At 38.2% G+C, this 18,281-nt stretch overlaps 1 protein-coding gene across 1 annotated transcript in view; it reads right to left on the bottom strand.

Annotated features, from left to right (window-relative positions):
- Nucleotides 1-1,071: 1,071 nt before the first annotated feature.
- LOC103259017 (ceramide synthase 6-like) overlaps nt 1,072-18,281 on the bottom strand; it is a 220,826-nt gene continuing 203,616 nt past the window's right edge. The window contains exon 5 of the mRNA XM_021711662.1: nt 1,072-1,524. Coding sequence (XP_021567337.1) covers nt 1,072-1,524 — 453 coding nt within the window. The remainder of the gene's footprint in view (nt 1,525-18,281) is intronic.

Here is an 18,281-nt window from a genome sequence, read left to right as displayed (position 1 = left end):
ATTCTCTCCATTAATGTCTTGATGTCTGTGTTTGTTGCATGTAACCAGTCATTCTGGGGGCTCTTCATTGTTTGTGTTCCAGAATCTGTTTTCTCAGTGTCTGATCTCCCAGGCGTCTGTGTGAGATCTATATTCTTTTGGTTTTTCTTCATTTGTGTGGTTTTTCCTCCTCCCTACTTTTTCCTTCCCTCCACATCATCGTCTTCTTTAATTCTGCTATTCAGGGTAAAGGGATTGGTTTTACTTCTGTTTGTTCAATCTCCTATCCTTTATGTATGTCCTCTTACTTTGTTCAATTTTGGAGTTGCATTGTAGGTTGGGGGCGGTCCTTTTTGCAGTTTTGAGATTTTCTTAAGGGGGGAGCTGTGATTCAAAATCTATGTGCAGGTCCTGGTATTCGCTGACAGGTGTGTGAATAATCTGGAACCCGCTTCCTACTGCCTTGGAATCTGTCTGTGCAGTGGGGCTGTAGGTTTACTCCCTGAAATAAAATGTGGTTAGCAGAGGGGAGAGAATGGAGCAGACAGTGGGTTGAAGACGTGGGTGGAGAGATAGAGGAGTAAGGGGGAACAAACAAGTGTGCCAACAAATAGAGAGGCCTATACTGAAACAGATAAAAACAATAGACCACAGCTACAGATGAACCAACTCTCATACAGACAAAAATAAAACATATAGTGATGCTAACATACCAGCTATCCAACCACCTTATTAGTGTGCTTTCCCTCTATACAAAGATATGGTTTACAGAGAGAAGAAAAGAGAAGAAAAGGAAGAGGAAAAAAGAAAAAAAGGAACAATACAGTAGGAATAGAATTAAGTCATTAAACTAACAGAATCAATGAAGCACACTCTGAGACATTTCGTTTAAGTCCAATGTCCTTTCAGGTCTGAATTCTAGTTTTCTTTTCAAGCTGGTAAATTAGTTTGCAGTTAGGGTCAGTTGCCCCTGGTCTGCTGTGAAGGACAGCCCAGATCACCCTCCGTTCACCACTCTGGCCTGTGTCTTTATCAAGCTTGTTTCTCCCGTTTCGGTGTTGTTACCTTGAATCGCCAGCAGGTGGTGCTATCTCAGCTGCTCGCCCCAGAGGGGGTGGGGCCGGATAGGGACGGCAGAGGCTGAAGATGGTAAGATGGCAAGTTGGCTGCCTGCCTCAGGGCAGACAGCAGGAGACTTACGGCAGGCAGGACATCTCCGTCGCAGGAGAGGTGGCAGTGATCCCAGCAGATCTTCCCTGAAGGGGCTTCAAGGACTGAAGTTGTGGATCGCCTCCAGCCCGGGTGGTGCGATGTGCTACCGGCGGCCATGGCGGTGGCGGTGGCTGTGGCGGCTGCGGTGGCAGTGTCTGCGCTGCAGTGGCTGTCCAGACCACTGTGATGCCCCAGCGGTGGCAACGGCCAAGCTTCATATGAAGAGCAGGCTGCGATGTTGGGGTCTGTAGTCCCCGGGGCAAGAGTCAGAGACCCACTGCAGTTCTCCTTTGCAGAGGTTTTCAAAGACCGGGTTGCCCCGTCACTATCTTGCTGGAAGTTCCCAAGTTCATGTAGTTTTAACAGTTCTTATTAAAAAAAACACATTTGCAAACTAAAAGTAGAACTATCATAGATCCAGCAATCCTACTACTTCATAATAATTAAAGGAAAGTAAATCAGCATATTTAGGAGATATCTAGACTCCCATGTTTACTGTAGCACTATTTATAATAGCCAAGATAGGGAATCAACCTAAGTGTCCACCAACAGATGAATGGATAAGGTGGTATACATAAACGATGGAATACTATTCAGCTATAAAAAAGAATTAAATCCTGTCATTCACAACAATATTTATGTGCTTGGAGGACAGACATTATGTTAAGTGAAAGAAGCCAGGCACAGAAAGACAAATACCACAGCTTCTTACTCATATACAAAAGTTAAAAGGTTGATCTTATAGAAGTAGAGAGTAGAATAGTGGTTACTAGAGGCTGGGAAAGGCTGGGGAAGAAGGGGATCGCCAGAGGATGGCTAACGAATACAAAATTACTGCTAGATAGCAGGATTAAGTGCTAGTGTTCTGTAGGGAGACTATAATGAACAATTAGTGTATATTTTCAAATAGCTAGAAGAGTGGGTTTGAATGCTCCTAACACAAAGAAATGTGAGGTGATATACTAATCACCCTGATTTGATCATTACACACACTGTATACATGTATCAAAATATCACATTGTACCCTAAAAATATGTGCAATTATTATGTGTTAATTTAAATGAAATGCAAAGTTTAAAAACCCACATTTGCTCTATATTTACAAACAACATTAATAGTAGTAACAATGCATTGCCACTCTCAAAATAGTCAATAATTCTAATGAATTTTAAACTAAAAGCTAGCATAGAAAATAGCTGCCTTTGGGGTGTTTCTATTTTAACAGTAGTATTTAAAGTATAAAGAAATCACTAAGAGTTTGATTCTAAATTCCCAATTAAGGGGAAGCAGAATGGGGAATATAATAAAATGAGCAAATAACCTAGAATAAAACCCTAAATTTTTACAGTGATCATGAGCCATCTTGCCACCCAGTCACCTACTCTCACCTTCCAAGATCCTCATCAACCCCCCTTCCTTTACTATACTTCCAAACCAATTTTCCTGGGCCCTAATCCCTTTGTGCTATCATTGCACCTTCCTCGGTCATGCATTCTTTCAAGTGTTAATTGAATAGGTACCATGAGCCAGGCACGAAGACATACCACACAAGCTCTCCATTCTCAGGGAACTTGCCATCTCCTGGGTAACCAAAACAATGACATGACAAACTACCACGGGCATCAACACAAGATATAGAGAAGCAGTACACTGACACTGTTGTAGTCCCTTTTGAGCTGCTATCACTGAGCACCACAGACTGGGTGATTAACAAACAACAGAATTTTCCATAGCTCTGGAGGTTGGAAGTCCAGGATCAAGAGGCTGGTTCTTGGTCTGGTGACGGCCTCCTTGCTGCATGCTCACATGGCAAAAGGCAGAAGGGCAAGCTACCCAAATGCTTCCTGAAGTCTCTTTTATAGGGGCCTTAATTCCCTTAATGAGGAGGAAGCCCTAATTTCTAATCACTTCCTAAGGCCCTGCCTCTTAATACTATCAAATGGCAACACTTGAACTCTGGTAGGGACACATTCAAACCACAGCAGCCTTGGAGGGTGAGGTGGGTGGGAAAGGCTCCACTTGGAGGTGCTATTGTAGTTCAAGACAGAAGGACAAGCAGAAGGTAGCCAGGAGATGGAGAAGAGGAATGGCCAGGTGGAAGGAAGAGTGCATATTTCCCTATATCTCAAGGACCAAGTCATATCTCCAACATCATTTCTTCTAAACATCCCTTTCCTTGCGCTATTCTCCAGAGGGAAAAAAGCTGAAAAGCCTCCTCTACATATCATATAAGTTCATATTTTCTTCAAATACTTCAACTAAAAGAACACATTGCAACATACTTAATGTAAAAAGAGGAATGAGATGCCAGCTCTCTTCTACTAAACCGTATATTAAAGAGAATTGCAAAAATGTCTAATTTTTTGTTTTAAAAGAAAAGCAAAAAATAAGAACAGTAAAAGAAAAACCCTCACATTTGCTCTATATTTACAAACATGAATAGCATTAGTAATACATTGCCACCTGCAAAATATTCAATAATTCAAATTAATTTTAAATGAAAAGCATAGAAAATAGTTGCTTTTAGTTGTTTTTATAGTTGCCTATAGCTATGTTTCTTCAAAAGTCATTTATGTTACCATATCAAGGATTTATTGTTGCTATCTTACATAAATTAATGTTTTTTAAATTCCTCAGCTTCAATTTTCATTACAATAAATATCAATAGTATGACACTAGTTAATATGAATTATATTAAAAAAGGTCTAAGATCCTATATAATTATTATAAGAGTAAATGGGTCCTGACACCATAAAGTTTGAGAATTACTGCCTCAAAGATGGCAAATCAACAAAAAGCAAAGAACCCATCTCTGAAGACCATGTGGAGCAGAGCTGCTTTCTTGACCCAGGTCACTTATACTGGGCTGTGACATGATGCAAGAACAAACTCCCTTGTACTTTAAGCCACTGTGCTATGCTACTTGACTGCTTCCTCCAGGCCAATTCAAAGTACATATGGCAACAGTGCTGGTTCCCAAGATAGGAATTCCTTCAAATATATTTGCCAAATAAACAATATTCAGCATGTGCAATGTTACACCCATAGCATCTGATACTTCATTTGATGTATAGCCTCTCCATATCTTCCTAGCCAAAAGCCAAAAACAGTATCAAGAATCCAAAAGATACAGAATCCAATCAGGTTGAATGGGGAAAGACTCTTTGTTGAGATTAACAATACAGAATGTTGAATTAGACAGTCCATAGCTGTAGAATAGCATGAACGTTGGCCTGTGAGACAGTACAGCCTAAGCAACCTTCAGGATTTTCACAAGTCATCAATTTTTTGAAGTTAACTTACCTTGAGTTAAGGTTTATTTAAAAAGTCATCTTCCTGAGGACACGATAAAGAAATTATATAAGAAAAGGTTAAAAAATATTGGGCACTCTAGACTTGACTTTTCTTTAAATTTGATTTACTTTTTAAAATGTTATCTTGTCACTAGGCCTGTATACCACATAGGTGAAAACCTACAAGTAATAGGTCATGTTATATGAATCATGATTCCAAACATCCTCAATATAACAGTTCTATATTTCCTAAACTCATATCCTAGAAGAAACTGCCGGTCATCTTCTACCTAAAAATGGACATATTTTTCAAATATTAACAGCAAAAAATTGTACAATACTATCATTATTTGAGAGTGTTGCAGGAAAATACAAAATTCAGAAACTGTAAAGCAGCCAAACACTGGCCCCATTTTAAATTATATAAACATAGAACATCACTTTCATGAAGGGCGAGGGGAATCTACCAGTAAAGAGATAAACGTTCCTGAATTTCCCAATCTCTGCAATTACTGAAAGAGCAGGAAAAAGGGGAGGGAAAAAAAGAAAAACCCAAAAAGGACACAGGAGGCCCCTCTCAGGCCTTAGTCTGCCATTAACCAGCTGGGTGACACTGGGTAAGTCTATTCACCCATCTGGCTGCTTGTGCATAAAATTAAGAGTTGGTCTGAATAATTTCTGGACTTGCTTTGAGCAAACTATTCATTTCAACACCCTCTTTGCTGCCTTCTTTTTTTCTCCCAAAAGACAAATCCTGGTTCGTCATGCTCTGACAATAGTGCTGACTTTGACCCCAAGACTTGAAACCCCACAACACACAGAGAACATTTGACCTCTTTTTTTTTTCAGGAGCCACATTTATCCACTGCATTTAGACTGTTTGAATCATCGACAAAATTAAGTCACTTTTATAAAACACGATGAAAGCATTATTAATCAGGACAATAAAAAGCTAATTCAATTTTGTTTGAATAAAACTCAAAGTGAGTAATTGCTTCCCAGTGTATCCTCTATCTGTTAGGCTCAGGTTTTATATTATGTTTGGTATTCAAAATTAAAATTTTCTAATTTTCTAAATCAAATACTGATGAAAATTTGATGATCATAATTTAGGAAAATAATCACCCCCTTTCTTCACCACTACTTTCAGATACCAGCACTCAGAAGGGAATCACAATTTGGTTTATTCTTAACTCAATAGTAATAAGATAACTGATTAAACTACACCCCTTAAATGAGTGGTTCATCCTTATATATTATTTATCTTCTAATTTAGGATAAAGAAATTATCCCCTTTGAGTTGCTGAGTTAATTACAAAGAAGGAATTGATCTCCAGTCAGTTAGGTTTTGATAATCAGTTTCTGGTTTTAATCAAGCCTGTCTTGCTGTTTTCCCAGCTTCTGATCTTCCAAAATTGTGTAATCATTTTTGGGGGAAGGAGGTGTAAAGGACAAGTAGGAGGAGATTAATGCAACTGAACTATATCAAGAGGCTGAACCAGCAATACAGGGGAGGCTTGCTGAATATAAGATAAAGCTTTCCTCTCAATGAATCAAGAGAGCTCTTAAAATCAATGAGACAGAAAGACTGGGTGATTAATGACATTGGCATGAAAGTGAAAATGTAATAGCAAATTATCTCTCTATTTACCTGGAAACAAAAACCGGACAGCTAAGTAGCCACAGTATATTACTGGCCAAGCTATATTTATGCAGGTAGTACACACCAAGAAGAACTGGGTCTCTCTTTTATCTTCTGTTGTATTTTTGAAATGCTTCTTCATTTTGTTTACCCCAACAGCTAATGAATTTCTGATTTCACTGATGTCTACAATATAAACCCATCAATGTTTAAGATCCTTGTAATCTGGTTCATATTCTGATGAGGTTTCACTTATTATGTGCCAAATACCCAATTCTTCCATCACAGATACCACACGTTACAGAACTTGCCTGTGCAAACTGGTGAAAAACAAGGCTGTTATTGTATTCGAAATGAGCAACACTGAAAAAGGCCATGAAGTTGAAACAAGCTGAAGTCATCAGCCTCCACGGCTAAGGTATACACATGACTTCATAACTTCAACCTACACTTCCAAGGACCATGACTCAGAATGTATGCATGAGGCAACCTTTAGATGGGAAACAGTCGTGAGACAATAACATTGTGCTCTCTCTAACACAAAAATTTTTAGTAACAGAGCTGAGAAGACACAATACTCCAACATCTTTGGGAATTATGATCTAGAAAATGCATATCAAGCTACAGTGTACTTACCATTTATTTAATAAATGCATCATTGAGTTCAATAACAATGCTATTTTAGGGCCTTCAATTAGAGTTTCTCACAGTTTAGGTACCATAAAAATGTTTTCAGCTCTATAGGAATAACTCAGCTTGGACTGGTTGATATTAATAGCCATCAATTTAATAAATACATGTTTTATTATGTAAGCTGAGTCAGAATTGATCAACTTAGCTTTTGACTGGAGAACATACAACCTGAAAGAATAGCCTCACTTTCATATACCATCAGTTACAAAAAGAAATAACATACATCTTTTAACTAATAGCATAAGAGGATTATATTATATGTAGTTACTGTTCCAATGAATAAAATTTAATCCAAGATAGAAATGAATCCACTCATTGCAACAGCAAACTGTTTTATAATGGGACTCACTGTAATATTGTCCCTGGAAAATCTAACAGGACACCCAAGGAGAGGAAAATTACAGTATAAACAGGAAGTAATCAAAAACTCTTAATATAGGGAAAATCAGCATCTGTAACAAGCTCCAATAGTAACAAGATGGAACTAGAAGGTCAGCTGAACCACGGATTTCCTCAGTTTCAGATTATACTTATTTCAGTGACGCCACTTTACCAAGTGGCAAAAAATAATCAAACTGAATGCTGGGACAATTAAGTTCCTAATGTATTCTCATTCATTCATTCAATAAAATGCATTTATCCAGCACCTGCTCTGCGCCAGGCAGTGTTCCAGATGCTAGGAACCTAGGAGGGAATGAAACAAACAGAAAAGCACTGCTCTTCCAGAGCTTATTTCCTAGTGGAAGAAATCGCCAATTAACAAGAGAAATAAACAAAAATACACGGTATATTAGATATGACGAAGGCTAAGGAAAGAGAATGCAGCAGGAAAAGGGAATACGGAATGTCAGAGGGTGTGCTGAGGTGATGATATTGACAGAGTAACCAGGCAAAGCTTCGCTGAAGTGGTAACTTTTGGGCAAAAACCTCAAAGAAATCACTGTGTCACTGTAACTTTCATTTTTCTGTCTTGAATCCATTATTTGCTGGCTTTGACCTTTATTTTTAGGTGGATAAAGTAAGCCATTCACACAGAGGAGGAGAAGGCATGAAGGAGAGGAGAAGAGAGAAACATTTAGCTTTTAGCTGACAAAAGCATCACTACTTTGTGTGTCCTTTTGCGAGAATGAAGTTGCAACTTGAAGCGCGGTCCTTGCTCACTTTATTTCTGGTTCCTGGAAAGAGCCCTGAGATGGAGGCAACGAGACCTAAGTGGCGGGGGAAGAGAGGTATTACCGCAATTCAGATCTTTCACAAGGCTGGTGTTCTTTGGCAAGTTGGAAAAGGAAAGAAAAAAAAGGAAACGCAGACAAATCGGCTGCTTTTCTGTATGAATCCCTTAACCACTTTCTTCATTTAAACTGACATCTTGTCAGCTTAAAAAATAGTGTGATTTTGTTTCAATTCTCTGCTTTGTAAGATGGCCGTAATGATTATCACATGAGTTTTATGAAACTGAAAAGAGATAAGAATTTTAAAAGTAAAAACTGAGTAGGGATGGAAGTCATCGATATTATTCCTTAGATTACCCCAATCAGAACATATTTTGATAATAGAAGATAACAACGAAGTGTTCTACAAATGAATTCAATAGAGAGAGTATGCTGATAGTATTATCAGGATTCTGAAGCTACGTTTTTACATTGAAGACCCAAATGATGAATAATTAATTCTTCAATATGTTTGATCAGTGAGTCAACTCAATCTGGCTTTGAAAAAGATCTGCTGTTCCTATACTATACATTCTTCTGATATAATCGTATATGTTGATCCAGACCTCTAATTTATATCTCAGAATCTAATTTATATCTCAGAATAAGCCAAGAGGATATGACTTCATGCAGTGGCTATGATTCCTGGGAAACATTTAATCAAATGCTGTAAATTTATAAGGGAACAATTTTCAACTAAGGGTGTATACCAGAATCTCTTTTATTTTTGTAACTTACAGAATCCTGGGACAGGCTCTATATTTATTAAAATAGAGCCTGGGGGGGCGGGGTTGGTGCCCAGTTATATGTATATTTTAATGAACTCCCCAGATGACAGATCTGCTGCAGGTTGAGAGGCATCTCACTGAGGTAAGTTGCTGTGAAACCTACAACACACAATGTGTCAAGTGAGGAATTCGATGAAAGAGCAGTTTGTCATCACCCAATTTAGCTGCTCTGCATGGTCCTACCTTTTTGTGAGCAACAGTGCTCAGGTTCAAAATATCTGACACTTCACATGACTTGACAAGTAGGAGAGCAGAAAGTGAAACCTGGAAGGACATTTCACCATTTATTTTAATAAAGATACTTTATAGAATGGTAGCCATAAAGTATAAGTATCTGAGACATACAACACTCAACAGTACCAGTAATAACAGGTTTATTTTGTCCAGCATGAAAAGAGTAGATTTACCTATCCTGAGAAGAGCTACTTGCCATCCTTCTCTAGTTACCTATACCAACATCATTCTCTTTTTTCTCCCCTGCTGACAGATCCTCAACTTTCCATTGAGCACAGTGTCTCCTGGAAAAGCAAAGATGACATTTCTTAGTCTTCTTGCAAGTAGATAGTGCCTTCTGATTCAGATCTGGTTTATGAAGTGGAAATGGTATGTAGCATGTCTATAAAGGCTGCTTAATAAGAGATGATATAGCTAGAGAGAAACTTTTTACCTGTCCACTGTTCCTTCTTTGGGGGTGTTATTTCTTTGATGCTAGAGTTCTAGCAGACATCTTGTACCAGGAAATAATCTGGAAGACGGAAGTCATGTACTAGTGTAGCAGAGCAGAAAGACAATGGTATACAGTGCCCATTCTACGAATGTCTAGTGCACTGGTATTGTTTCCAATATTCTTAAAAAGCATGTGACATATGTACAACCCTAAGCATATAAAAAGATTTACTAGCATTTTAGCCCCATGTCCTGAAGCAATAAAGTGAAATAATTTACCTGATCTCTGCATACCAAAGAATAATTAGTGTGGCTTAATGGTGCTAACTTGATAAAAGATTAGAGTTGAAAATGAAAAGCAGGGTATGAACTGGAGCATCATTCAGGGAAGGACTTGTTGGGATACGCTGTCATATTAACCATGGGGTAGAAGATGAAGAGAAGGTGAACATGACCCCAAGATCTGTGGCTTAGCTGACGGCCATAGAAGATGAGGCCTCTAAATAAGATGGGAGAGGCCAGAGGAAGAAAAATGGGGAAGCCAAGACAATGAGTTTGGTTTTAAGCTCAAAGAGTTTTTGAAATCCCTATGGGATAAAATGTAAAGCCCTAAAGAAAGCTAGAAAATAAGTTGGAAATCTAGGTTTGCTTGTTCTTTTGCATTTTATAAAACATTTGAGTATTCAACACCAATTATTCAATAAATCTCAGATTCCTTAACACAGTTTCAAGGCAATTTACCACCTGGTCTCAACCCGCCTTTCCAGATTTGTGTGTGAACATCCCTGTCCCTGCACACAAGCCCCCACTGAAGACAAGCATTATGCTCAAGCCATACACAACTGTTGACAGTTTTTCCCAAATAAGCTTCATAGAAGGTCCCTCCATGCATATTTCTTTCACAACATGTATCCATTTTGCTGCAAATGTCTGTTTATCAGTCTGCCTCCCACACTAGGCAGAACTATTTGAAGGTGTAGCCTATTATCTTGGCTATAGCACATCAAAACTGATAAGTACTCCAATACTTGCTTAATTAACAGAGGCTCACACTCAATGTTTCTATTTTTGCCTGCTCTGTTTTCCTTATCTGGAACACAGAAAAGAATCAATGATGACCCTGAGTTGTCCGGGCTGGGTGAATAATACAGTGGTGTCTTTTATCTAGAGAGAACAGATAAGACAAGAAATTTAAAAAGCCAAATAGTTAACAGAAGTAGAGAGCTTTATGAAAGAGGAAACACAAATACTCAAATCTCTGATCACTTTTACTTCATGTAGAAAAATACATCAAGAGTGTAGAATCAATAGTTCATGATCAGTCAAGACAGGCAGGAGGATGACATGGAAGAAAGCTCAAGAGGCAGGGCTGGGCTGGATAAAGAAAAGCACTTCAGGAAACCTCTCCAAGCCATAGGACACAACAGCCACTTTACTGACGAAACAACCCCATAAGCAGAACTGTGATGCCGTGCTACTTGTTTGTCCTCAACTGTGCATCAAGAAACTGACGGAGTGCATTGCTAGCTAAGGTCTGGTGTTTTCTGCTTCAAGGTTTTCTAAATGCCACTTGGACAGTGCGGACCATTCATTTGCTGAACACAGCAAATCTCAATCCAGAAACACACTGCTTAGCTTCTCCAATTTATAATAAAAATAAAATAAAATAATGGCAAACTATATGTAGAAAACAGAAGAGACTTATCCATGTTAGATTTGATAACTTTTGCCAGCTTTCTATGACATACACTGTTCTTTGTGTGTAGATAACCTTTTAAATTACTTATTTTTAGAGATGGGGGTCTTGCTATATTGCCCAGAATGGACTCGTACTCCTGGGCTCATGCAACCCTCCCGCCTCAGTCTCCTTAGTAGTGATGATTATGGGCACAACATAGGCCACTAAACCCAGTTTTGATTACCTTTTATTTAACAATATTTACTCTTTTTCTTTTTTTTTTGAGTTGGAGTCTCACTCTGCTGCCCAGGCTGGAGTGCAGTGGCACGCTCCCGGCCACCGCAGCCTCAAACTGCTGGGCTCAGGCGATCCCTCCACCTTAGCCTTCCAAGTAGCTGGAACTACAGGCAGGCACTACCACGCCTGGCTTATTTTTTGATTTTATTGTAAAAACGAGGTCTCACTAAGTTGCCCAGGCTGGTCTGGAACCCCTGAGCTCAGGCAATCCTCTCGCCTCGGCCTCCCAAAGTGCTGGGATCACAGGCTTGAGCCACCGCGCCTGGCCCCAACAATATTTACTCCTTTAATATTCATATTTATTTAAACAATGTTAACGTATTTAACAATATAAAAACAAAATGTGCTGTTCATAAAATGATGTGCTGACAAGAGAACTGATCTGAGCCCTTAGGAAACAGTGTCTTTAAGTATATGCACATCTCTCAGGCCTTTTATATACAGCACTGAAATATGGTTTTAGGAGACTCTCCAAGAGAAGAGAGCCTGAAAACAAAAAACAAAAACTTGTGGCACCACTCATGCCTCACTCAAATTTAAACTGCTTCTTGATGTTGGCTCTCAGTGTAGGCATGTTATAAAGACTCAGTAAAAATGATTATTTTATGACCCAGCAATCATGCTCCTTGGTATTTATCCAAATGAGTTGAAAACTTAGGTGTGCACAAAAACAGGCACACAAATGTTCATACCAGTTTTATTCATAATTACCAAAATATGGAAGCAACCAAAATGTCAGTCAGGTGAATAAACTGTGCTGTATCCACTTAATGGAATATTATTCAGAGACAAAAAGAAACGAGCTATCAAGCCACACAAAGACATGGTTGAACGTTAAATGCATACTACTAAGTGAAAGAAACCCATCTGAAAAGGCTACATCCTGCATGATGACAACAATATGACATTCTGGAAAAGGCAAAACGTTAGAGACGGCAAAAAAGATCAGGTCTAGGGAGGTGAGGAGGGATGAACAGGTACAGCAGAAAGAATATTTAGGGCAGTGAAACTACTCTGCAAAATATTATACCGACGAATACAGGTCATTATACATTTGTCTAAACCCAGAGAATGGACAACACCAAGGAGTGAACCCTACGGTGGACTATGGACTTCAGCCAATCATAGTGTTTTAATATGGATGCATCAGTTGTAACAAAAGCACCACATTAATAATGCAAAATGTTAATAAATGGGAAAGCTGGGAAGATGGGAGGAAGGCAGGGTGAATGGTATAGGGGAACCCTCTGTACTTGGTTCAATTTTTCTCTAAACCTAACTACTTGTTAAAAAATATTATCTCAAAACCCCCAAGCCATTTCATAACAAATTTAGAACAGCACTTTGTCAACAGTTAGAAAAAGGAAGCACTTTGGTATAGAAAGAAAATGAGGCAAGCAAAAAAAAAAGCTAATAATTAACTTTAAAAAAACCTCAAAGCTATATTCCAAAGGAAATCTCATCACAATACATCTAGCTCTCTAAAAAAGTTAAGAAAAGAAAGCAGAGCAATATATATACCACTTTTTTGATATTAACCTTACACTTGTTTGATATAAACCTTCTTATTCCCCATTTCTGGTTATCTTCATTTGTTCAAGTGTATTGAGTTATTATCAGATCAAGAGATACTTATCTATTCCAAAAGAGCTTTCTCTCATTCACCTTCGTTGTTCTGTTATTAGAGAACATATTATACTTACATTTGTAACAGGCCTATCAATACAGATACATTTATATTTCTACACTATTGTGGTTTTTAGATGATTAAGAAGGAAAAAATATGAATTCAGACTGTCTTTTATAATGACCTGATTATCTTTGCTTGTGCACTTTGTCATTTTATATGGATTCTTATTATCTGTGACTCCTTAACTTGAGCTTAAAAAAGCTCCCCTCCTTTAAAAAAAAAATCAACTTAGAAGATAATACACCATAATAATTCTTGAGCTAGACTGCCTGGGCTCAAACTGCAGTTCATTCACTTACTAGCTGCATAATCTTGAGCAAGTGGCATCATCTCTCTATTGCATTTCAGTGAGACTTTGTTGAGCAACTGCTGTACGTCAGTCACTGTTGTGGCATGTGGCACAGAGCAAGGAACACACAGATACATGGCCTCACAGAGTTTATATGTTACTGCGCAGAGTCAAAAATAAACCAAGAGATAAAAGAAATTATACAGCAAGTGAGAGGGTAATGAGTGTGTCCGAGAAAAGGAAAAAGGAGAGCAGGTGAAGAGGGTGCAGGGTTACTAGAGTAGGCTAGGAAGTATTTCTTCATCTGCTTAGGGGGGATATAATAGTTTCCACCATCTGAGGGTGCTGTGTGTTCCATGAGATTTTCCATGGAGGAAGATGTTTCAATAGTGCCCAGCACAGAGCAAGTGTTCACTCGGCAAAGGTAGTCTTTTAATACAAGGATTACTAAGCAGTAACTTACACTAAAGACAGTAAATATTTAAATAACATTTATTTCATCATACCCATCACATTTCAATTCCTGATTTTCTTTCTCCTTGAAATGTTAGAGCTAGCATCATGGGAAGTCAAAAATTTAAATACCTTAAGAGACACATACATTTAAGGAAAAATAAGCATTTTTAGAATTTGTGGTTGTGCTAGAATTTGTGCTGGTAAAAAAAACATCTTTACCTTTCTTTTCACTTCTGCCAAGAAATCTCATATATAATGATGCTTGAAGAAAAGATTTAGCAACTGTATTTGTGTAGGTTAGGTTTGGCTGCAAAGAACAGAAAAACTCAAGGAAGCAGGGGCTTAAGAAAAAAGGTAGACATTCATTTGTTGTGTAAAAAGTCTGGAGAGAGGGGATCCAGGACATAGTGGTTCCACAAAGTCACCAGGTATCTGGGTTCCTTCTAGTTACTGCTCGACCACTCTTAGTGCATTTTAAAAAGCACTACCACTTTTTACTTTGGAAAAACAGAAAATATATACATTGCGCATGTTTAACTGGATGGTGGTTTGGAAGCATCAATGAAAATCAGTAGCTCAAAAGCATCATGTTTTCAAAGGAAGAGAGCCACATGGTGCTAAATGAATGTGAAACAATATCAGTCTCCTAAAGATTTGAACTGAAATGGGATTTTTATCAAGAAATTCAAGTGCTAATAATAGGTACCGTTAACACCCAATTTCAGGCTTTCATTTACCATTGGGATAAATATTTTTAAGATCATAGCACTATGACTGACCATTCTCCATGGCATATTTGAATCTTCCTTGCAGTAGCTATCTACTGCATGCCAACAACATGCCTGGCAGGAGGTTCCAAAGACGACATCACATTCTCTGCCCTGTGGGAATGTGGGTTGGTGGACCTCACATCTCTGGATCTTTTTCTAGGGTCTTTGTCCCGACAGCTACCTTCAGACACTGCCTTGTCTCCAGTCTGCACCAGTGATGCTCTGCCTTTTATGGTGACCTCCCCAGCCCATTTTATTTAATTGTGCAATTGTACTAGCCAAAAGAGACCACAGTATGGAATCCAGACATCGTTTAATATGAAATATAGCAAATATGTGAAACATGTTGGCTCCAAAGTGTTTTAAGTTGGTAAGAAGAAATATACTCCAATCAGCAAAAATAAAAATGAAAGCCAGGTTTATAGTCATGAGAAATTGCATATAATTGGAAAAAATAGAAACAGCCTTGAATACTATGCCAGAGCTCAAGGATTTCAGCTGAAGATAATTATGACTGAGTACTCAGCTATTGTAATAGTCTGTCCTGATGCTTTGCCAACTGTTGTACTAGAGAACAGAATACCCTTATTTAAAAGACACCAGCAATGTGTCTGTAAGCCAATCCAGTTTCAAACATCTTTTGGTAACAATAGCCTAAAAATTATCCTTTGATTATTTGCAATATAATACAAAAAAAGATAGAGGATCTTTTATATCAAAACGCACTAGCGATGAAACACTTCCATCAAGTACAGCTGCAAGCAGCATTCCTTACAGACATTTGCCTGTGTCCCAGTGGGGAGCCTGGCAGTTGGGCAGCTTTAATGCTTCTGGATACTGTTACTTTGTGTATTTGGCTCTCTGCAGGGATTCTAGTTTTCAAAGGTGCTGGTGATTCTTAGCTAAATATCCCTGACAACTTTACATTGCTTGCTCTGAATGTAAGAGAGAAAGGCAAAATCACATTCTACACCTGAGGAGTGAACATGTCAGGATTAGACTTGCTCTAGGAAAACAAGAACCCTCTGAACTACTAATGAACCACTGGAGAAAATACATGCAGAAGAGAAGAAATGTCAAGCGTCTTCCCATAACTCTAAGTGGGGGAGAAAGGTTTTGTCAGTCTGAGATGAAAAATGTGAACCACTGTGCGCCTTTCCACTTATTGCCCATAACTCGTAAATTACAGACTGTCTACAAATGGTACATTTGGTACTTGGGAAATTCTTTATAATTAATAGATCTCATAATTCTCAGGCTGCTAGTCTAGTAGGTAATCTTACATGCTTAATTGAAATGATTTTCTAATATTCATTTCATTTAAAAATATAATTAGAAACATCAGGGATAGCAAATTTAAATAAGCCTTTTTCTTCCATGTCTCTTTTTATGATACAACTATGCTTGGATTTGGTTTGGGTTCTCTTTTTTCCTTCTTTTCTTGAATTGATGCTAAAAAGCAACCCAGATTGCTCTGGCTGCACATGACCACCCTGACTTCCCACCATCACTCCCACTCCAGATAGGAATCCCTACAGATTTATTGTCTGAACATAAAATGCACATTTCTTTGTTCTGTCACATTAGAACGAGGAGCCATTTCTAATGATCATGCCTCTATGTTTAAATATCAAATTTCAATGCATCTAAAGCATGCACTCTAGGAGAGAGATTGTTATTTTTGAAATAGCTTCAGAGTCAAATATTTTCTTTCCATAATGCAACAAATTTACCTATCTAAAAAGCAGGGAGGCGTGGCACAGATAAATTTTTCTTTCAAAAGAATTCAGGACCAAACTGAGGCAAAAGAGAAAATAATGAAAAAAGACAATGTGATAGCTACAGACCGTGTGAAATCTTTAGAGAAAAATGGATATCCAAAGATAATGACAGCACTGCTATTGTTTTTCTCACGCAGACGACATGCTATTAAAAGATTTCCTTTTCAATTCTTGTGAACATATTTAAAAAGTCACAGATAGTGGTCAAAATATATCCTGAACAAATTTTTCCTTACCATATGTTTGTTTTCTATTTCTTACAGAGTTTAGAACACAGTGTAAAAACATTTTTCAAAACCACTCCTTGGGAAAAGCAAAGCAAAGCATTTCCATGACAAGGCATTAGAAGTTATAGGTAAAAAGATGACCAGGCTCTTATAAAAAGAAGAGACTGTGAGAAAGCAGGAAAAGTCATCTGTATTAGAGATTATAATTGGCCAGGCATGGTAGGGTACCATAAATTTGGAGGGTTCTCTCAAATCTCCTTTATTTGGGGAGGCGAGGGACAGAGGAGTGGGATAAGCTAGGTCTTCAATTCTCTTACCTGTGGAAGCCTTAAGAGCAAAAAGCACAAGTTGCCTATAGGTCCTTATAGTTCAACCCAGTGCCCTGAATGCAGAGACTGCTCAATAGACATTTGTTGAATGTTGTGCTGAGTAAATTTCCCAGCCAGCCATATAAACATGTCCAGAATTCTCGTTTATATTCCACAGTCACTTAAAGACCCACGTGCCCTTGCTGTTATACTGGCAACAGAAAGCACTCCCACGTGCCCTTGCTGTTATACTGGCAACAGAAAGCACTCCAAGCTGAGTATTTCCATGATTGCATTCCATCTGAATTTTTTTCCTCTATTTACTAGAAAATAATCTAGTTTTCTCGATTTCATGTCCTAGAGTAATACTCAGGTTCCATTTCAACTTTTTAAAAATAAAATATTCTATTCAAAGAAAATAGCACTAATTTCTTTATCTGTTCTTTTATTGGGGTATTTGCCCTAATTGCATGTTGATGGCACACTGTGTGCTGGTCAGTGTGTCAGGCACCAGGGACATTATAATGACCAAGTCATCATTCAGGTTTGCAAAGAGTTCACAGCTCAGGTGATAACACAGTATGTTAAACCAGGTATTATAATTAAGATAACGTAGCATGGAGACATGCATGGGCAGTGCTAACATTGGATACATTAGAGAGATAGACAATGATGGTTGGGAGTTAGTCTTCACCTTTCATTTATACATCTTATGATAATTTCTCTAGTTAAAAAAAATCTTAAAATAAAAAAAGAATGTAAGGAACAATGAATACTATCATAATTCCATTATTTAAAGTAATGTACATATATGTTATTCACACATAAAACATCTCTACATACAAAAGAAGTACCTTGTAGAGAGAAAAAAACTAGGGGTAGGAATTGGTATGGGAGAGAAGATTTATCATTTTATGCTTTCCCACACTATTGGCACAATTTTCCATATGTGTGAATAATCTGAATTTTAAAACGACTTTTAAGGCTGGGCGCAGTGGCTCAAGCCTGTAATCCCAGCACTTTGGAAGACAGAGGCGATAGGATTGCCAGAGTTCAGGAGCTTGAGATCAGCCTGAGCAACTTGGTGAGACCTTGTCTCGACTATAAATAAAAAAAAATAAGCCATGCGTGTTAGCATGTGTCTGTAGTTCCAGCCACTTGGAAGGCTGAGAAGGAAGGATAGCCTGAGCCTAGCAGGTCGAGGCTGCAGCAGCTGTGAACATGCCACTGCACTCCAGCCTGGGCAACAGAGTGAGACTCTGACTCAAAACAAAACAAACAAACAAACAAACAAAAAAAGA

Source organism: Carlito syrichta, unplaced genomic scaffold, assembly GCF_000164805.1.
Source record: "Carlito syrichta isolate Samal-C Ts95f unplaced genomic scaffold, Tarsius_syrichta-2.0.1 Scaffold302443, whole genome shotgun sequence".
Taxonomy (NCBI): Eukaryota; Metazoa; Chordata; class Mammalia; order Primates; family Tarsiidae; genus Carlito; species Carlito syrichta.
This window is presented reverse-complemented; position numbering and strand designations above follow the sequence as displayed.